The sequence below is a fragment of the Talpa occidentalis genome, unplaced genomic scaffold (assembly GCF_014898055.3).
Source record: "Talpa occidentalis isolate TD23 unplaced genomic scaffold, MPIMG_talOcc4v2.1 talOcc4.6, whole genome shotgun sequence".
In the NCBI taxonomy this organism is placed as follows: domain Eukaryota; kingdom Metazoa; phylum Chordata; class Mammalia; order Eulipotyphla; family Talpidae; genus Talpa; species Talpa occidentalis.
This window is the reverse complement of record NW_023604972.1, coordinates 14,256,342-14,278,996: the sequence shown is the minus strand read 5'-3', so window position 1 is coordinate 14,278,996 and position 22,655 is coordinate 14,256,342. Positions and strand designations below refer to the sequence as shown.

The window sequence follows — 22,655 nt, the reverse complement described above, 5'->3', positions numbered from 1 at the left end:
ATCAGATCAGGCACTAGAGGCAGAAAATTTATGTCCCAGCCCTATCTGCAGCTTTCTGAATGCACCGTATGCTATCCCTTAAACCTGGAGTGGCTTCCTTTCCCTTCCTTTTTCTTTGCTAAATGGCTCTTCCTGAGCCTTTAAGACCCAGATCAGGAACTCCCCATTCCATGAAGTCTTCCCAATCCATCTATTTCCAGATCACAGCTGCTCTTCTGTGTGTCCTCTGATCACAGGTACATATACCTGCCATCATCACAATCTCTATGTAACTCTCCATGTCTGTCCTGGCCCCTGGACGATGAGTTCCTAGAGAACAGGAACTTTTCCCTTCACCTAACACCCGTGATTATTAACACCATAATACTACATTCCTTGGATACAGGATTTTAATTCTACACTTCTGCATACATTCTGTTTAATCCTATGCCTTCCATAGAAACACATTTATGAGATAGTTATAATCTCTATATAAAGAAAACCTAGGCCAAGCAATCACACACATGCCTGTATATTTAATAATTGGGAGAGTTACAATTTGAACTCTAATGTGATTCCAAATTCAGACAATATAGTTACCTCGTGATATAGAACATTAGCTCATGATTTAACTCTAAGAAAGAAACACATTTTCTCTCAGAAGATGAACTTTCCACATATACAGTACCAAGAGCACTGCAAGAGTTAAATGAGCAACCTGCCATGGATAAATACACTGATGGACTCAATTTGCACTAGATAAATCCAGTATATACTGTGGCCTAATGAAGACCTGGAGCTAGTAACAGAATAGGTCAATGGAGCTTTGCCAGTTCTTATCATGGGGGTAACTCCTATGGCTTGAAAGACTAGCAGCCTAAAGGCAGAATTTCAGTGAACAAGGGAGTTGGAGCTAGAACAAGGCTCTAGTCCTCCGAGACATGCTTTGTTCCTTATTTTTTCCCTCAATCATTTGTTGTTCATTCTGCATATTATAGGACCATAGCTGATAGTAACAGAAGAACTTCTATGCTGGGACATTGTTGTATTTATTGTGGGTTATTGAACAGACAAATGACATCTCAACTAAAGGTTTGGAAACCAAATTCCAGAACATAAGGGGTTGTGGGTACGAGGGGTTATACATCATGTAGGATGTGTGGGACACACATTGATGGATTTTCCCAGGAACAAGGACAGGCTGAGGATTCTCCTTTTCCTTACCCCTCCCCTTTGCAGCCAGCTATCAATAAGGCTACTTCTGTAACAGAGAATGAGATTCCTGATTCTGCACCAAAATAGCTTCCCTGCCTTCCCCCACCTATATGCAGTCAGTCCACCACCAAATAACTACTGGGAGCAGCATTTGAAAAAAAAAAAAAAAGATAACAGTGCCTACGGGAAGAAAGTTTTCAGACAGCAGTAGAGTGTGTAGTAAGGGGGAGAATAAAAATAATAAGATGAGCTGGCAACAGCAAGAGAGTTAAGGAAACTAGCATTCCTATGGCCATGGAGCAAAAGCAGCCTTCAAAAAAAGACCAGTCATAAACAAGCACATCCTCAGATGTACAAACTAGGTTATACATAGAAGAAACACTCCAGCTGAAACTAGAGTACTTACTATTTCTACCAAATGGTATATATTAGGAGCTGCCTTATTTTGTAGAGTTGGCTTAATTACATCTTATATTCTTATTATATTGTAAGCTTACTTAAGACAGAGACTATTATGTCCAGGATGAAGTTGCCATTTAAGTATCAGCTGAATGTATAACTTACTTTCTTTTTCCTAAAGACAAGAAACTGTTTTGCTTTTAATTAAGTGCCTTCTTGCTATCACAAAGTTGTGTGAAAATCAACTCTCAAAACTGTGCAAGAAAGAAGCCATACTGATTTCATTTTATCTCAAAGTGGCAATGGAAAATTCTTGATCACAGAGACCTATAACATAATGGAAGTCAGAAGAAGACAACTTATAGCAGCATATTTGACAGTGACAATGTGTGTACTTCCAGTCCATCCTTGCCTTAAGAAATTGTAAAAGAGACAAATCAGTGTGAAAGATCAAATTGAAAAGATTTAAATATATATTTACTTGCTCCTGTCATCTATAAAAGGAAATCTTATAAAAACCAATGCACCCAGTGCACTTAGCCATATACTTGTATTAGGTTACCATCCTAAAAATACTAAACAGCTTAGTGAAGTACCACCATATAAGTTTTCATCTGTTATATTTAATATAAGTACATGCTGTCCTAAAAACCTTCAAAGATGATTTGTGAAATCACCTAAATACTATAGGAAAAAACTAATTTCTAATTATAAAGCATTTGCGTGTGTATGTAGAGATATGTTAATAATAGCAGAAGCTAACATTTTGTGAGCACTTGGTAATTTCCAGTAACTGTGCTAAATGAATTATCTCATAAAAGTCTCTCAACAACCCTTTGAAGTAGATTTAAGAAGTAATATTATAACCTTTGGTTTATAGATAAGGAAGCCGAGGCTTAGCAAGTCTAATTTCATAGCCCCAACTCCTAACCATTATGCTCCTCTTCCTTTCTTTCCTGTGTATACTGAAAAGGTTTGGTAATGGGGTCAGAGAGAAAAAGAATAAGCATAAAGGGTAGCTATACTTAAAGTTGGCCATAAGAAATAAAAATTTATTTAATGTTGCCATATGAATTTATTGAAAGAAGTTCTTATACATTGAAGCTTCTCTGATATATAAGCTAAAAACTATTAGCAGTTTGAAAAATATCTGAATTACTGACATGCTTATATGAAGTACGATAGGTACATACCAGCATTAGTACTTTTCTATATTCAATTTCACTGAGATTTTCAAGTCATAAAAGCCTCCAAAGTGCTCATTACACTGACAGCTACCGCTTACCACGGGAAACTGCAATTAAGGGCAAGTTTAACACAGCAGAACTTTGGTGAAAATCAACTTTAACTAAACGTAATATAAACATTAACATTAAAAAAGAAAAACTTTTAACTCCCTCAGTGCAGGCTTTGTGGTGTCACTTCTGTGTGAGATTTCAGAAGATCAGCTGCTCCACAGACTCAAGACAGGCTTATCTTTAGAACTGTGCCAGCATAAGAATGCCTCACTTGCACGTTGGTCGGGGGGGCATGTCTTTGTAACATGGACTAAATTCCTGCAACATGCTATATTTGGACACCTAAAAGTCACACCCTGAACTTGGGAAGTTATTAGTAACTATACCAGAGAGAAATACATACTTTCTCTGAGTCCCTTACCATGTGACATGCAAGAATTACACATAATTTTAGGCACACTAAATAAATGTTGGTAAGTGTCTAAACATTCAGACTTAAAAAATAACCAGGAAGCTCTCTTCTCAAGAGGCGCAATGGATATTTTATTACTTTATTTATTGTAAAATGCAACCTAATTATTAAGCAGTTTCCTTATAACATCTATTGATAGTTTAGTGAAGATGGTGAGAAAACAAAGACAGATCTTAAAAAATAAAAATTAGAGGGGGCCACCCTGGTGGCACAGGGTATAAAGTCTCAGCACTATAAAGCTATTGTCAGCCACTGCAGCATGAGTTCAATCCCAGGCCAGGGAGCTAACCCACAACCAACATGGCCCAGCAGATCTCTCCTGTCTTGTCCACTGTTCCCCTCAGCAGTGTATTTTAGTAGATACACCTGTTCTGCTACCCACTCTGTCTCTGGTGAATCCTTTCACACACACACACCCACACCTCTGGCCTACACCGAGTTCTTGTATGCACAAATAGAAAAAAAAGTCTTTAAAAAAATAAAAATAAATAAAAATTAGAGCCATGAGTCTCAAAATTAGAAGACTGATGGAAGATAGAAGGTTCAAAACCATGTCTGCTGTCTTCATAGCCTTAACCCCTCACCTTTAGGCTCCTCCTCCTCTCTCTCCTCTGCATGCTGAGAAAGTTTCAAAATATGGCCAAATCCACCATTAGCCCTCTCAGATCTTGCATTTAGAGAGAGAAACACCAATATATTTATTCTGAATTTCTTAATCACCAACTACTTTTTAGAAACTGCTATTTCTTAAATTTAGATTAGATTAACTATCAAAATGCACCTGTAAATGACTCAGAATTGGTAAAAATGGTCTATAAATGTAAATTATTTTCAGACACAGAATTAGAGTGTTTTTATAATTAAAGAAACTCAAGGAATGCACTCACTTTATAAATCATTCAATAAAACCAAGGACTCAGTGGACAAAAATGGAAATCAATATTTATCAATCAAGTTTCACTAAGTATCTCGTGGTATGAATAAACATACCACCTTTGGGACAGTGACTGAATCTCTGATTATTCATTCTTTCATTGTTTACACTCAGCTATGTCATGTGTGTGTGCGCGTCTCACTGAATTGAGGATAAAAAAGAACATTTCATGTCAAATGAAAGTAAGTTGCTTAAGAGCCAACAGTATTTCTTAATCATTTCTATAATCCCAACACCTTATACAATGCCAAAAATATAGCAAGCACCAAACAAATGTAGAACGGCACATACACTTTAGGAACAATAAGTATGTCAACTGAGTGAATGGATGACACAATGAGTCTATTAACAAAGGCTATGAGGGCCTCCCCTGGTGGCGCAGTGGTTGAGCCCTGGGCTGTGAAGCTGCCCGCAGCCTCTGCAGCGCCGGTTCCATCCCCGGCCACCAGACTAGGGTCCCACATGGCACGCAGACCTCTCCTGCCGGCCACTGCTCCCCTCAGCAGTGTACTTCATCAGCCTGCCTGTTCTGCTCCCTGCTCTGGCTCTGGTGAATTCTCTCACCCTCTTGTGCTTCTGACTGTACCCAGTGCTTGTATAAATAAATAAATAAATCTTTATTAAAAACAAAAACAAAAAAAAAAGGCTACGAGAAAAATGTCACCTTCATTCACTTTTTGAGTGGAATTTCTAGATAAAACAACAAACTTTTATAAATATGACTAAGTTTCATAAAATAGACTGCTGTTTCACAAACAAATTTAACAGCTAAAGTCTACTTCTAAATTATAGTTACAAATGAGTGCTTTAATTTTCTATTAAAATTATCAAAAATGTTCTTTTTTTTCTTTTGGAATTTGAAAGGTTCTTCAAAATTTTTTCTGTACAAGTGACTTGGGATTCTTTTACTTAGCAAATATATGCAATATATGCTGAGTATACAGTAATTACTACCAGGCACAGGATAAAATAATTTTAAAACTTCAGAGTAAAGAAACTACCAACACTAGCAGGAAGCTTGATATAAGAAAATGTACTGACTTTAAGTGGAAGGATAACAAAAAATGAACATAAACACCCAGTTAATAAATATCTTCTTTCTTTTTTTAAAAAAGATTTATTTATTACTTATACAAACACTGAGTACAGTCAGAAGCGCAGGAGGGTGAGAGAATTCACCAGAGCCAGAGCGGGGAGCAGAACAGGCAGGCTGATGAAGTACACTGCTGAGGGGAGCAGCAGGTGGCAGGAGAGGTCTGCGTGCCATGTGGGACCCTCGTCCTGCGGCTGGGGATCGAACCGGCACTGCAAAGGCTGCGGGCAGCTTCGCAACCCAGCACTCAACTGCTGTGCCACCGGGGAGGCCCTAAATATCTTCTTTCTATATGGTATTACAAGCCAGCTAAAACTGAGATTTTGTTGTCACAAAATCACAATGTATAGGGACACATTACAATCAAAACTTATCATCTAAGGCAATATGAGTCTCTTTAAAAATAAAAAAGACCTACTAGAGAGCTCTGTAGTAAAATATAAAAAACATAGTCCAAACACAACTTCAATCTACTCAACAAAGCATGTTGAACAATCAGTTATGCACAGGAATTTATTAAGCATTTAGTTTTCTAATATTCAGCCTCCAATACTTAATATAGTGCAGATTCCATTGGAAACTCCAGATATTACTTTTCTTGGCATTCCTAAAAACCACTCAAAGACTCTAGTCACAGTCTTAAAATACATATCCACCAACTTAAAACTTAACCTTCTCTTTTACAAAGACTTCCAAATACACATCTAAGAGAGAATGCAGTCTAAAGTCATAGTCAGAATCATGCAATTGAGCATGCTCATTAAAAAATGGATGAGAGAAATTTAGACAACTACCAAAGCAAATCAATATTCAACTATCTCACACTGCAATCTGGGATATGCTTACCTTCGCTAAGGTCACAGGCTCTGGATCAGTGGGTAGGGAGCTAGTGCACAGAAACCTATTATTATTCATTATAGTAGAGAGTAGCACTATCATTAAAATTCTGCCACAAAATATTTGTTACATGTAAAATAATGATACTAGAATTCTATATTCTTAAAATATACCAAACAGAAACCAAAGATAAACATAAGTAAGTTTAAAAGATAAGGAATTTTTTTTTTTTAAGATTTATTTATTTGCAGAAGAACTGGGGTATAGGCCAGAGGTGTGGGGGCAGGGGTGAGAGGATTCACCAGAGACAGAATGGGGAGCAGAAAAAGCAGATCGACTAAAATACACTACTGGGAGGAGCAATGGGCAAGACAGGAGAGGTTAGCTGCGCCATATGTGTGTCAGCAACCTGGCCTGGATAGAAATCTTGCTGTGGCAGTGATTGCGCTAAGACTCAACCCCTGGGCCATCAGTGAGGATCCTAAAAGATAGGGAACTTCTTGAGCCTCCTCACTTTAATTACTCACCCCTTCCTCCTTTTCTCCTTTTCCCAGCCACCTCTATCCCTTTCTAAAGAATTCAAGAAAAGTTCAATTGTTTTAGAAGAATTTTCATTGAAATTCTTCATAGGATATGAATTCTACAAAGGATTTGAAAATGGTTAGTGGCATACCTGTGAATCAGTGCCATCCAGCAGCAGAGAACTGTTCTGTCAACAAATTTCTTGCCTGTCTTAAATTCACTTTTTATTAAACTAAGAAAACCTTTTCAATCCATACACCAACTCAATTACACATGAAGAAAGTAAGTGCTGACATTAATTGGAGAGCTGTAATAAGGTAGACTCTCAATCACCAACTCTTACACATAGCAGTAGTGCTTTTTGAACAAAATATGTTCTGAACGGAAATTTACTTTGAATATTTTACTTTTTGAAATGCCAGTAAAATGTTTTCACTTTTCTGAAAGCACAGTCTAATACAACAGCTTTTAAGAAAACTTTTTACTTGATCATACTACCTATTTGCAACTACCGTTCAATTTCCCTCCATTTTCCTCTCTATGCCTTAAAGAGTTTCCCCAGTGTTTTACTTCATATGTATTCACTCTCTCAAGTCATTTTTTTAATTGTGGTAAAACACATAAAATTCATCACATTATCCATTTGTAAGTGTGTAGTTTGGTGGTACAAAGTACATTAACATTGTTCTACAAGGATCACCACCCTCCATCTCCAGAACTCTCTTCAACTTGCAAAACTTGAAATATTTTACCTAATGAACAAGAACTCCCTACTGTCTTTCCCCTAGCCCATGGCAACCACAGTTTTACATTTCTGTTTCTATGATCCTTACTATACTAGATACCTCATCTAAGTGCAATCTTACAGTATTTGGTTTTTGTGTTTGGTTTGTTTCACCCAGCTCAAGGTCTTCAAGGTCCATTCATGTTGTAATTGCCTTCCTTTTTAACGCTGAAAAATATTCCCTTGTATATACCTGCTGTATTTATCCATTTATCTATTAATGAACATTGGTGTTACTTCTATGTATTTTGTAAAATTTATTTTGTGTTTGACCAATTCCTTATACCAAAGTTTAAACTGACTGTGAACGTTAATGACTTTCTTCTTGCCAAATCTTACGGCTTTTTCCCAATCATCGTATTTCTCCGTATCAGAACTACTAACCATCATCTCTTCTCTCTCTACTTCAGAGACAGACAAAAAGAAGAAATGACTTACAAACATAACATTCATGTAACATAAGAAAATAAAACAGGAAGGATATCAATGAGCCAGGGAAATAAAATGAAACTAAGCATGTACAAAATATACTGAGATCCTTAATAAGAGCTATGAAAAGAAGACAAAGAAGATAACAGGACTCAGACAGAGGATGAGCACAAAACATCTCCTCAGAAGCACGTCTATTCCAATTACTATAGAAACCTTAAAGGAACATTCTTCACAAAGGCACTTGGCATATGCTTTACAACATGATCAATTATGCCTACAACCCATCTACCAGTTCTGAAACTCCTCTTTCTAGACTTTCAAGTCATTGTACCTTCCTAATTCACCTCCCATGTCTCTGACAACCATCACTTATTTCATTAGCTAACCTTCTGCATCTGCCTTGTCAGCAGTATTCCCCAAGTGGCTATTATTCTTATTCAATAGAACTCTCATTCATATGATTTTAACTGTTAGACCTTTTTGTGAGTGAAACACAATTCTGTATTGTTAATTTTTAGAACACAGCCCTTACGCAGCTGTAAGTTCTTAGTGATAATCACCTATTTTGTACTTTTTTTTTTTTTTAAGCTGACATGGTAAGGAAAAAACTGATTCATTTTCTTCAATAACATTTGCTGTCAGACTGAGCCAGACTCCTACTTTCAAACTAATAACTTAATTAAGCAGTTGATTTTCTTAATGCTATGATTCAACGTATTTTAGTGGTCCCCTATTTCAACATCCTGGAAGAATTCATACTGATGCAAAGAATAAGAGAAACAGAAAATTGACCAAATGTTAAAAAATGCCTAGTGAGGATCTTTTTTTTTTTTAAATATCCTTTTTTTTTTTTTTAAGATTTATTTATTTGTTTATACAAGCACTGGGTACAGTCAGAAGCGCAGGAGGGTGAGAGAATTCACCAGAGCAGGGAGCAGAGCAGGCAGAAGGACCGAAGTACACTGCTGAGGGGAGCAGCGGGCAGCAGAAGAGGTCTGCGCGCCATGTGGGACCCTCCTCCGGTGGCCAGGGAGCAGCTGGGAATCGAACCAGCACAGCAAAGGCTGCAGGCAGCTTCGCAACCCAGCGCTCAACCGCTGCGCCACCGGGGAGGCCCCGTGAGGATCTTTTTTGAAGAACATCTAAACCAGTTGAGAAAGTCAAAATAAGCTTCCTTAAAGTGAAAAGATTTTTAAGTATGAGATATATTATGTGCTTTATCCTATTTTTTAATCATTCACTCCCTCACACATGCTTATATAAGAATATACATCTATCTTCCAAAATTAAAGAAATGTTTAGAATTTTTAGAAATAAGCCATGTTTGCATTCAAATTGAAAAGGGTCTCTCTTTGAAATATTTTCATTTTACCAGTAATTTGGATTATTTCTGTTATAGTTGCTCCTAAATTGCTTAGTAATATCCAATGGCAGGGAAGTAAAGACCCAAATTAGCTTAAGACTTATTTGAAAAGAAAAAAGATTTTTGCTAAACTGACCATCTTTAAAAAGGAGATTACTATGATCAACAAAAAATGTCCCTTATTTTAAAAAGAAGGAATAAACATTTTTCCACCCCAAGGAGAACATAGTAAATCTCCTGCAATAACAGATATTTAACATTCAGAAGTAACCATAATCTCTCCTACGCACACTCTTCCCAAACCCAGGATTAGTAAAGCAAACTTGAACCTGGAATTGATTCCCAACTGTTGAGGAAATGGAGGAAAGAAAGAAGAGTAATATGTTCAAGAAAGCCTACAGTTCTCAAGATAGTCCATCACAGTGAAAAGTGGACAGCCCTCATTTTTACCTTCTGCAGAAGGTTCTGTTACTGTACTCCAAACTTGAGGTATCCCTTGAGTCTGTGAACATAGCAGAGGAGAAATGTAGAATAATTCAGGTATATAGAAAACCATAAGGCCCATTTAAAAAAAAAATTTTTGACTAGTAGTTCCTTCAACTATAAGAAAAGTCTAATCATGCGATGATGGAAAATTTGTTATGTGAGGGGAAAAAAACAACTCACAACATACCTATCTGTGTTTCCACTGAAGAGAAACTCAAATTTTCTATAGTCCAAAGTACAGAGAAATATGATAAGCAGTTGGTCTCTGTATCCTATTCTGATAAGTGGTCTCTATTTCAGAATAAAACCAAGAAACATCTATAAAAGGAAGACAGAGCTGTCTTAAAGTCAAGCATCTTCCACAGATTAAAAAAGTATAAGTTAATTCTAACAAATCAGTATGGGGGATGACCCTAAATTTCCAAAAGTCAAGTATGCTAAAGTAAACAAGTAAGAAGGTTAATAATAAAAGTGAAACAGAAAAGACGACAATAAAAACTAAAAATTAAGCCCTGATGCACAGATCTGAGAGAAGGGTAACAGAGAGACTAAAATGCTAACATAGGTTGATGGTTAAGAAAGATTATCAGCACTTAATTGTGAATGGTCTGAAGTCATGCAGATAAACGTGTAATGAAAACTACTTGATTATAAACGAATAAAGGAAGCACTTTATCAAAGGACAAAAACCAATTCTGATTAGTAGAGAACAGTGTTTTGCAAATCGTGAAGTAGTATTTGTGCTACTCTTCTAGCAAAAATACATGTTAATTAAGCACACTTAAATGCTGACTGAAAGAGTAAATAAGTAATATGTTCATGTCAGCTATTCACCTATTCTCTATATACCAGAAATCCTGACCACAAAAGATTTTTGTTAGATGCAAATAAATGACAATTGTCATTCTGAAACTAGACTACTTCTAGAACAGGACTTCGAATAAACCACTTTCTATGGACAATGAAAATTCATTATCTTTACAGGTGGCTAGCAAGTATTATATTAAGTTGGAGAGTGTTGAAAACCTGAGTTAATAAAACAGCACAAGCATCTGAAGCATATCGAGTATTGAGGTCTTTTTTAAATGTATATTAATATATTAATTTGTATATTAATTACAAATATTCTTCAAGTTATTAATCCACAAAGTGTTTCACAGGGAAGGGGTAACAAGAAACGAAAGGTAAATGTCCTTTAAAGCATCTCCTCCAGCCTTACTTAACCATTGCAGGCAGACTAGCACTCACAGTGCCTACTATAAATGACAGAGCACACCCTCTAATTACCTGTTTGGGGTTTTTTTTTTCTATAATAAATTTTATTTTTATATTCCCCATACAATTGCAACCCCTTTATTTTGACACCAATCCCACCCATCCCGCCCCCTACCCCCATAAAGTGTCTCTGGTTCATAGTTTTTTGTTGATTTTGATTTTCACTTTCTTATAGTTATTCATTTTCCTGGTCCCTTATTTAAGTTTTCTAGATTCCTGCTATGAGTGAGACCATCTGGTATTTTTCTTTTTCTTTCTGGCTTATTTCGCTGAGCATGATCCCTTCCAGCGCCATCCATGTTGCTGCAAATTGCATGTGTTTATCTTTTTTGAATGCTGAGTAATATTCCATGGTGTATATGTACCACATCTTCTTGATCCAGTCATCTATTTTTGAGCATTTGGGTTGTTTCCAAAGAGACCTTTCTACACTAACAGATTTAGACAGGTAGAGACAGAAAACAAATTATTTACCTGTATATCTTAAGTGTGTAGGGCAAAGCTTTGCTCATAATAAGTATTTGCTAAAATATGTCTAATGTATAAATCAGTCAAATAAACCTAGTCAAGTTCAATGGGTCAAAATCACAATGGAAAAAAAGGAGAAAGTTGCTTCAAGTCTTCCTTTAAAATATTTTTCAAGATTCATGATTTTTCATTCTTCCCACTCAAATCCACATTGGATTTAAGTCAAAGTTAGTCTTTCTGCCAGTGATGAATTCATCTTCCTATAACTCTTACTACATTGTAAGATTTCCTAGAACAAGAACCTCCTAATGCTGCAATGGTGATTAAAATACTAAAATATGCTACCACCCGCCAGAAACACAGTATATCTTGCTAACCAGTAATTTCTACAATAGGATCCTTCTTTGCTACTGAGACAGACACAGATCAAGCTCCCTTAACATAAAGATCCAGACAACCACCATCACTCGGAAAGGGCTGGGATCTCATTTGCCAAGCCTGGAGCAGTTCATCAGCCATTTAAATACAAAGGCTCACGCATTTGGCCTCATTCTCTGAGACCCTACTTTCCACTGTTCCCCTAACTCAGATGCCTCTTTCAACAATATCAGTCTCCAATGTCCCCACATGTGTCATGTTCACATTGATATCACAAATATAGTTGTCACAAGGGATAGTCATTGATCACTTGCTATGTGGTGGGCTCTATGGTAAGCACTTTACATACAGAGTCATTTCATCCTCAACAACCTTATGTGGTAGATGACTCTTAAGCCCATTTAACAGATGAAACCAAGACAGAAAGGCTAAGTGGTACTGTCAATAGCAAAAGGTATTTTGAGTTACTCTTCTGAGAATGCACTCATCCTATTACATTTTTTTTCATCCTAGTCTCATTTTAACTAACAACACACACCTAAAGAAGCTGGCAGATTTTTTTAATCTTTAGAGATTCACTTACAGTTTTATAACCAGAAGAAAATCCTTATGAATATTAAGAAACTGTATTAAGGACATAACTGTCCTTACTTTTGGAAATTTAACATCCATGGTCAGAAATTCTTTTCCTTTACATTTCCTTTTATGTAACATTTACAGTTTTGGTGTCCTAAGTAGAAGAAAAATACTCTTGGTCATTCTAGCTAGGCTTTATATAACCTTGAAAACTACCAGTACTAAATCCACAGATCCCTATCAGTCAATTTCATTATGTTTCTTCAAATTTTTAACCCCACCCCTGTGAGATCAGGATCAATTTCTGTGTAACAATATTTTGCTTGGGCAGTCACCTTCAGAGAATTACACACTACTATTCTGATTACCTTCATATATCCATTCATTTTATTAATATAATGAGACAAAATCATAAAACTCTAATAATGGTTAAGCACTTTAATTTATTCAGCATCATTACAACGATAAATCAACATTTAATAAGTGCCTGCCAGGTGTTGCCATGAATTATGCCAGGCACCTTTTACTGTTACTCATTTCTATCTCACAAGAACTGCATTTTACGAATGAATTTTTAAATTTGCCCAATGTCTTAATGTTCACAAACAGTAGGACCAGGATTTAACTTTGTATATATCTTGAAGGCTCACACACCTCCACTTCTAAGAAATTTTCAGGAAACAAACAAACTCCTGGTCATTCCTTAGCACTTATAACAAACACCATCTTCATGTTTAATTCTACAAAATAGTTAATTACTCCTTCCAGTGCACTATCTCTATATCCTAAATTTATTTCTATTATTGTAAATATCACTCACATATTGTAATGATTTGTTTACTTCATCCTTCCTACTCAACCATTTGCTCCTAATAAACCAGAGAAATGTTAAATTCATCTTTAATACCCAGAATCCAGTGCAATGTCTGCTTAGCATATAATAGATACAACCCGTTCTTCTGCATGTATTCCTGTAACATAAACTAGCTTATGTGCCTCTGAATAGGGATCATGTCAATGACGCAAAAGTCTCAACATTTCACCTATGAGTTTTCCTCACATTGCCATCAAGTAACAGCAAATGGATACAAAGTACACAGAATGCCAAAACTGCCAGCTATGAAAATGCCAGCTGCTACTCTTTTCCTCTTAAGTTCTATTTAGCCATAGCTTGTCTTAGAAACTGTTGCTCAGTTTTCATCTCATGTACTTTTCGCCTGTCTTTATAATTTTGCAATCTCAACCCTACTTAAAATCTATTATCTTTAGTTATATCTTTAAAGTGAAGTCGTACATCCACTATACCATTTGTTGATTAAGGATTTAACTTGTCTTTTGCCTGTGCTAGCATTTTTATTAATACTGTTAGTCTGGGCCTCCCAGGTGGCGCAAGGCGTTAAGATGCAACCTATGAAGCTATACACAGCTGCTGCAACACGAGTTTGATCCCCAGGCCGGGAACCACCAACACGGTGCAGCAGACCTCTCCTGACTCACCCGCTGCTCCCCTCAGCAGTGTATTTCAGTCAATGTGCCTGTTCTGTTCCCTACTCTGTCTCCAGTTAATCCTCTCACCCCTCACACCTTTGGCCTGTACAGCAGTTCTTGTATACACAAATAAATCTTTAAAAAAAATACTGTTAGCAGTCTGGTTACAAAGTTCTATAGGTTTTAAGTAGTGTGCCTCAACCCATTTCCCCAATAAACTTAATTCATAATTTTGCAAAATATAGATTTTTTTTTAGGAATACTTGTATTTCATTATCACAGAAATACCTATACTCAAAGTATTTGATGAACTGAATTACTGAGTATGCAATGTTTAGTGAACATTCAACAATTTGGCAAATTTTTACTGAAAATCAAAGTTACAAAAAGGCATTGTTCTAGGCACTGGGTATAACATAATGGGCCAAGTATGACTGTGTATGTTTGTGTATGCATGTGTGTGAAAGTGTATGAGTACAAGTGTATAAATATGTATTCACATTCAACTAAACAACCTAGAATTACGTGTTATTGCTGGAAGTACTTTCTAATCTCTATATTAACAATTTCCAACCTCTTCACAAGAATCATTTTTTTGTTCCCCAAGATAACTCTTAAACAGACACAAAGAATACCACATTTTAAAAAAAGTTGAATCCTGTGTATTTAGCATGTTCTGTCCATGAGAAACCTCTAGGAAACCTGGCGTGTGCCAACCTGTGATTTCTAAAAACCAATGATCTAGCAAGAATGCTCCCTCTTTACATGATCCCTTTAGTGAAGGAAAAAAAAAGTGACATGTGCTGAGGTCACTATAAAGCTTTTCAAAGAGGCTTATTTCACTCGATTCTTCTCTTTCCCCTCCCTTGCAGCTGCTTTAGTAGCGGTTCTAAGTTTCCTGATCTCAAGCTCTGATCCATTAAAAAGGTTATGTAAGAGGTTTGGGCTTGGAGAAAATGAGAGGAAAGGAGACAATTAAGCCAAGTCTTTTAAGACTTAGGGGGAAATCTCACAATCCTAGAGGTAAAATTTTAGAGGCTGGAAATTAAGGTGAAAATCTAGGGGAAGGTATTTTAAAAGGACTTAAGCTGAAAAAAACATTCTCATAGATCACAAAAGATCTCACCACACTCACCAGGGTGAGAAATCACTTGGGTGGGAAATCAAAATTTCCCACTAGGGTAGGAAATCAAAAGGGGACAGAATCCCTTCATATTTGGGACACTTTAAGAAGAAGATAGGCAAAGATCCCCTGCTATCTGAAGTTTACATGCTCAGGCACAGAGTAACAAGAGAAGGAAGACAAACATAATGAGTAAGTCTATTATATAATCTATCTTAGAAGGGGATACATGATACAAGGAAAAATGAAAGTGTGAAGCTGAGTAAGAGGGATGGGGCGTGCCAAAAAGCAAGAGTAAATGCGGAGGGGGGGATGAGGGGAAGGAAGGGGTGGAGAATGTGGTCTACAGTTTTAAATAGAGTGGTCAGGGAGGAACTCACTGAGAGACAAGCCCTTGATAAAGACTTTAATAAAGGATGTAAGGGAGTTCTCCATGAGGACATCTGTACTCCTGCAGTTATGGAACAGCACGACATCCAGCTGGGATGGAACAGTGACAGAGAGATGAACAGGGCAGAATAGGGCAAGGAAGAGGCCAGATCAGGCAGAGGATGACAAGGAGCCATGGCAGGTTACTGAGGGGATCTGGTTTATATTTACATTTTAAATAGATTATTCTGCTAAATGAAGAACAGACTACAGCAAAGTATAAATATACATAGGGATTGCCCAGACAAGGGATGGGGACTGAATGAGGTAGGAGCACAACATGTGATGGAAGAGGGGAAAGAGTGTCAAATCTTTTTTTCCCTCATTCAATCATAGCCAAATGGGCTCCATTCAACTTATCACAAATCCAAATTCTAAAATGAACCACTAGCAACAGACTGTTTTTTTTTAAAGAGTTATTTATTTATGTATATAAGAACTGGGGTTTAAGCCAGAGGTGCTGGGGTGAGAGGATTCACCAGAGACAGAGTGGGAAGCAGAACGGGGGAATCTACTGAAACACACTGCCGAGGGGAGAAGCGGGCGAGAAAGGAGAGGTCTGCTGCGCCATGTGGGTCAGCTCCCTGACTAGGGATAGAACTCAGACCGCAGCAGTCATAACGTGATAGCGCTGAGACTTAACCCCTAGGCCACCAGGGAAGCCCCTAGCAACAGACTCTTTATTACAGTTCCAATTCCTTAAGCAAAATCTACATATTACTGAGATATTTCGTATAAAGTCTGTTAACTAAGTTTTCTGCCATTCTAGCAATTTCTCCTGAAAAAATCTGTATCCATTTATTTCTATTCCAACCAATAAAAATGGCATGGGGAGGGGTAAGGGCAGACACAATTTTTGAGTCAACGTATCTAAGTCAGTAGTAGTATTTTTCCTGCCGTCTTTGTCTTCCTCCCAGTATATTTCAACAGATGCCCCTTTCAAAAAGTGAAAACAAAAATGTAATCAAGCAATAATTTTTTTAATTAATTAATTTATTTATACAAGCACTGGGTACAGTCAGAAGTGCGGGAGGGTGAGAGAATTCACCAGAGCCAGAGCGGGAAACAGAACAGGCAGAGTGACGAAACACACTGCTGAGAGGAGCAGCGGATGTGGCAGGAGAGGTCTGCACGCCATGTGGGACCCTCGCCGGCAGCCAGGGATTGAACCGGTGCTGCAGAGGCTGAGGGCAGCTTCACAACCCAGCGCTCAACCACTGCGCCACCAGGGGAGGCCCCAAGCAATAAATCTTTTTATATGTTAATAAAAATACTGAGCACTGGTGGGGTGGCTTTCTATAATTTCCCATTCCCAAATGTTACCACTGGCAATTTAATAAATTTATTACTTTTTTGTATTCCTACTTGGTAATCTATTCCAGCCTCTTTTAATTCTATTATTCAAACTCTCAGAGAAATATATATACTTGACATAATCACTTGACTTTGATTAAAAAATATATAAATATTAGGAAAAAAGACATTTTGGTTGACTCTGCGACTCAATAAATATATAAATAAATTAGCATGCAAGCAAGCTTAAGGGACCTTTTTTTCCTTCAAACTAGTAGCTTCCCAGTATTAGGGATCAAGTTCAGGTTTTAGTAATATGCTTCCTGACATAAAACAATTATTGTCCAGAAGGCAGCTGGAGGATTTAAGGGTAGAAAAAGGAAGAAAATATAAATATACAACCTTATCATGAAATATTAGAAGACTTCATAAAGAGCTAACTTAAGGAAAAGCTAAAAGTTCTCTGTCCTCTAAAGACTTTAGAACTGTTCTCCATAACTAAAGCACACACTTTGGGATCCATGATTTTTTGATAAACCTTTCACAATAAAATGTAACAGCTGAAATAATGCTCTACAACTTCAAACTATTTTCTTTCAAAACAGAAAACGTAACATTATTTGCTGAAACATAAATATCCTCACAAAAATGTAACTTTTAACAAAACCGTATGCAATTAGTGAGTTAACAATGGCTAAGCAAAGCAGAGGGCCTCAGATCATTAGGACAGTCTTACCTTCTGATGTTTTCCATTGTTTCCAAAGGTCTTCAACAGTTATGTGCTTATCTTCTCTATGCAGATGGCTGTGTTTATTAGTAGCATCTTTATATTTCATATCTTCTCTAATAAACTATAAAAGAGATAACACTAAATTATACATACTTAAATGGACTATCCAAGTCTCCTTTTATAAAGAGAAAAAAATAAAATTTGAAATCCAGTTTGTGGTGATTTTCAGATAACTGGTACATTTTTGGTATTTTATACTCACATTATTCTTACCTGTTTATAAATGCAGTTGATGAAATGTCTTCTACTAAACATAAGAAGATACCAGCAATAAAAGTACTTATTTAATGCTCATTATTTACTTGATACTATTCTATACTACACAATAAATGTCTATATGCTTATGTAAGCACATGCACGCGCACACACACATTTAAATTATAGTTTTATGTGGAAAGTATTATGTATCCCCATTTTATAGATGAGAAAACCAAGGCCCAGTAATTTTCCCAAAGCTGAAAAAATAATGAACAACAGAGCTCAGACTCCAACCTAAGCAGTTTGGTTAGGCTCAACAGAATAATACACAGCCTCAATAGTATATGTTTTTACTGAAGTTTAGTAACAGGACTGTTTCAAAACACAACAAATACATCAATAACTGCATTATATTTCTATATTTTCCTATATTTAAAGCTATTACTTATGACTGAAAGACCACATTCTGCTTTTGAGTAGAGTTGTTCTCTACTGAGACTGAAAAAGAAAATTTTAATACCTATATAATGTTGAGCCAATCACTTATCTCCTCTGAGTCTCAATGACCTTGGGTACAAGGTTTTATGATCAATAACATCAGTCAACATATGATCAGCGGACTGGTGTCAGCAAATTGATACCAAGCTACAATATGGATGAGAACAGAAAGCAGTCCTTTAGAAATCTCCATCACAATTAGACAATGTTCTCAAAGCATCTGACTCAAGCATGGGATAAATATATTTATTGTGCAGGTCCTATCAACAAAGATTTGGACATGAAAAAATCTAGTCCTTCACCACTGAGAATTTGAAAATCACTAATCCAGAAGGTCTATAGTCTACTGTTCTAAATAGCATTTTACTTTTTTTTCTAAATGCCCCTTTTTAAGTTATTTTTATTTTTTTCCCTTGTATTTTATTTTATTTTTTATAATAAATTTTATTTTTATATTCCCCATACAATTGCAACCCCCTTATTTTGACCCCAATCCCTCCTCTCCCGCTCCTTACCCCCATAGACTGTCTCTGGTTCATAGTTTTTTTTTTTTTTTAATTTTTCTTTATTTATTTATACAAGCACTGGGTACAGTTAGAAGAGTGGGAGGGCGAGAGAATTCACCAGAGCCAGAGCGGGGAGCAGAGCAGGCAGAAGGACCGAAGTACACTGCTGAGGGGAGCAGCGGGCGGCAGGAGAGGTCTGCGCGCCATGTGGGACCCTCCTCCGGTGGCCGGGGAGCAGCCGGGGATTGAACCGGCGCTGCAGAGGCCGCGGGCTGCTTCGCAACCCAGCGCTCAACCGCTGCACCACTGGGGAGGCCCTCTGGTTCATAGTTTTTTGTTGATTTTGATTTTTACTTTCTTAGAGTTATTCCTTTTCCTGGTCCCTTATTTAAGTTTTCTAGATTCCTGCTGTGAGTTAGACCATCCAGTATTTTTAAAGGGATTCATTGCCCCAGCTCCTCCTGTCTGTCCCTATTTCTACCCATCCCTCCTGCTCTTCCTGGCTGATACCTTCAGAATCTAGTAGAGACAGCTGGAAAAATCACTGCTAGAGAGATGTTCAGAAACTGTGCCTATCTTGGAAGAGGTCCAACAGCTAAAAAGAAATTCTAGACATAATAATGGACAGAGCAGGGATAAAGCCTGCCTTAGAAATGGTCTATCAGTTGGAACAAATAGCAACTCTTCATTTAAGTAATACATAAAGAAAACTAACAATCCATCAATGGCCTAAGAAATTCTACTTACCATATGAATATAAAAAAACCAAAAGTAGGGTTCTTCAGGGTCAATATATTATAAAAAATACTAATTTTCATAAATAGGCTAACTTTGGCATTATAGCTACTAAACAATTTAAGGAAGTCCAGAATGAGTGTACAGGTATCTGCCAACAATTTTGCTAAATAAGTAAGATATCAGAAAAGGCAAGTAAAAAAAAACTTACAAAGGTATTTACAGCTAGTATACAAGAACTATCTAATTCCAAAGAAAGTGAGGTGAAAACTAAAAAAAAATATTTTATTTCCCTGGAAGTACCATTTAAAATTAATACGTACTTCTGTTTTAATACATTACCCCAATATAACACCATTCATATTAACCCATAGATAAATAAAAGTTTACTCTAGTATCTCATAAATCTTCAACAGTTTGATCAGAAAACAATAGAATACACTATAATAAGAATTACTTAATATTAAAACTAAGTTGGAAAATAGCTGATTCAAAATATACTAAAATTATCAGCTTCCATTAAGCCTAATATCCTACAGAAGAACAAGCCATTCTGAGGCAGGCTATTACAGTTACTGAAAATGCAACAACAAATAGTTCTTATTGACTGAAATCCATGAAGTAAGAAGTCTGAAAACAGAAACTGAAATTCTATGAAGCAAATCTGCAAATAATGTACAGGCAAATAAGGCAGACTTCCTTGATAAACACATCCAATTGTTAGCCAACTCTACAATAAGAAAGCCTGAATTGACAATACAAATAAAGGAGTGCTCAGTAAATAAATGACTGCTGAATGCTTCTTTTATAAGATAAAAAAAATTCAGATGATTCTTTTTAATAATAAATTCTTCTAATAACATTAAAAAAATCCAGTTTTAAAAAATTAGCCTTAACATCACTTTCTTATATATTTTACATTATATATTTTATTTTGCATTGTACTCTTTTTTGTTTTTATGTTTGTATTTATATTTGCATTTTATATTTGTGCTCTAATTTTTATTAGATACTGCTTTAATGAAATCTGAAACATGTTATTAGGACATAAATTTTGGGGCTCTAGCCGGCGCATATCTCTTTCCCTAAAAACAAACTACCAAAATTAGTGTAGATCCCTGAATGTGTCCGGTCACCCCCTCCTCTATCTATGACTGCCACAGCTATGTGATCAAAAAACAGACCTTGATACAGAAGAAAACAATCCAGAATCTGACTACTATTATTTCTCACCAAAAAGTATAATGCAGAACATGAAAAGTTGAGTCACTTGGCCACGTCTCTGGATTTTTAAGGTGATAAAGATACTAGTGTTAAAAGTACTATTTTATGGGAAGTCAAGATGGCCGGGCAGTAAGAATAGAGGATGCCAATACACAGAGCGAGAATAGAATGAAGAACAGAGGTGAGCACAGAGAAAGGAAGAAGTGGTACCAGGAAGTACCTAGGTGCTTGGTTACTTTCCAGTGTCAGTTCCATAGGAGGCCTGGACTACACAATTACTGTTCTGATTGTCACACTAACAATGACAAATCTTGTGTTTCCCATTTTATTTTTAAATACACAATTTTAAGACATCAATACTGAAGAAAAGTGATTTATCTTAACAGCTAATTGTTCAGACTCTAGAGTCTGACGAATTAAAGTGAAAACTTGACTGCAGTACTGTGAGACATCTGCAGTACTTATCTTTGGCTTCACTTTTCTCCTCTAGACAATGAATAAAATAAAAAATTACATGTGATCATGAAAACTATTTTAAAATGTATACATAGTACACAGAAGTGTTAGATAATGTAACTATTTTGATGATTTTTATAATCAATGTTGTTACTGCTGTTGAAGTATAAAGAGTGAATAAATGATTTTCACACTGACTATACTGATGGGGTTCAAACACATTTTAGTGAATCAGATATTTATATAAAGCTAAAACTGCCCAATATTCTTAGAGTACCATTTTAGAAATTATGAAACAAAATACATAAAATCTCTCTAGCCTACCTGCCCCACCTAAGGAGGAATTAAGAAACAAAAACTGAGAAACACTTCTGAAGTTCACAGTCTGGGGAGGGCGGGGGGTCAGACTCACTAAAAACTGAGACCTCGTCATAGGATTACAAAAGGCTTTTACCCCATACATCATATCCAGTTATCAAGAAAAAATGTATAAAGAACTCCATAATAGCAAAAAAAAAAAAATTTTTGCAGAAATAAAGTATCAGAATCAAACATAGAAGGGATGTCGGAATTATAAGACCAGGAATTTAAAACAACTGTGACTGATAAAGTAGACAGTATATAAGAATATGCGGGCAATGTAAACAGAGATGGAAATCCTAAGAAAAACTAGAGAAAAATGCTAGTGATCAAAAACACTAATTGAAATGAAGAATGTCTTTGATGAAGTTATTCACAGACTGGACATGGCTGAGGAAAATATCTGAGCCAAAGGATATATCAGAAGAAACCCACAAAGCTAGAAAATAGCAAAGAGAACAAAGACTGAGGGAATAAACCCATATATAGAATGGGAATACCAGGAGGAGAAAAAAAGAAAGATATGAAACAGTAATGACTGAGGATTTTTAGGGCATATTCTGTATGATATGTCCAAATCATACAATGTACAACAATGAGTCCTAAAATAAACTACTGACTTGGGTGATTATGACATGTCAATGTCAGCTCATCCTTGGCACAAGAGAAAAAAAATTACTCACCACCCTGGTGAGTAATGCTGATAATGAGACTATGAATGTGTGTGTGTGTCTGGGGGGTGGGGTGGGTGGGGTGTATGGGAAATCTGTTTCTCTCTCTCAATGTTGTTGTTAACATAAAACTGCTCTAAAAAAATTAATTCTAAAAACAAATTTTATGGACAACGTGCACTTAAAGGTTTAAGAAAAGAAAGAATAATGGAGAAATCAAAGGAGAAATAAGTCAGAAACAGAAAAAAAAAAAAAAACAACACCAAGTTCTTTTCAGTTCCACCCTCACAACACCATACTCCAGTCAGAATGAATTATTTGCTATTGTAAAAATTAGTATCCTACATTCTTGCTCTAGTTCTTGCCCCACTCTAGTCCTTCATCTTGGGGTATCCTATTATCTATATATGTAAACACCATATCTATTTCCAGG

The 22,655-nt window shown here is 36.3% G+C and overlaps 1 protein-coding gene across 3 annotated transcripts in view; it reads right to left on the bottom strand.

The window, feature by feature from the left end:
- STIM2 (stromal interaction molecule 2) overlaps nucleotides 1–22,655 on the bottom strand; it is a 109,588-nt gene that overhangs the window by 34,953 nt on the left and 51,980 nt on the right. For all 3 annotated transcript variants that reach the window (XM_037530419.2, XM_054688388.1, XM_054688389.1), the window contains exon 3: nucleotides 17,521–17,635. In XM_037530419.2, coding sequence (XP_037386316.2) covers nucleotides 17,521–17,635 — 115 coding nt within the window. The remainder of the gene's footprint in view (nucleotides 1–17,520; nucleotides 17,636–22,655) is intronic.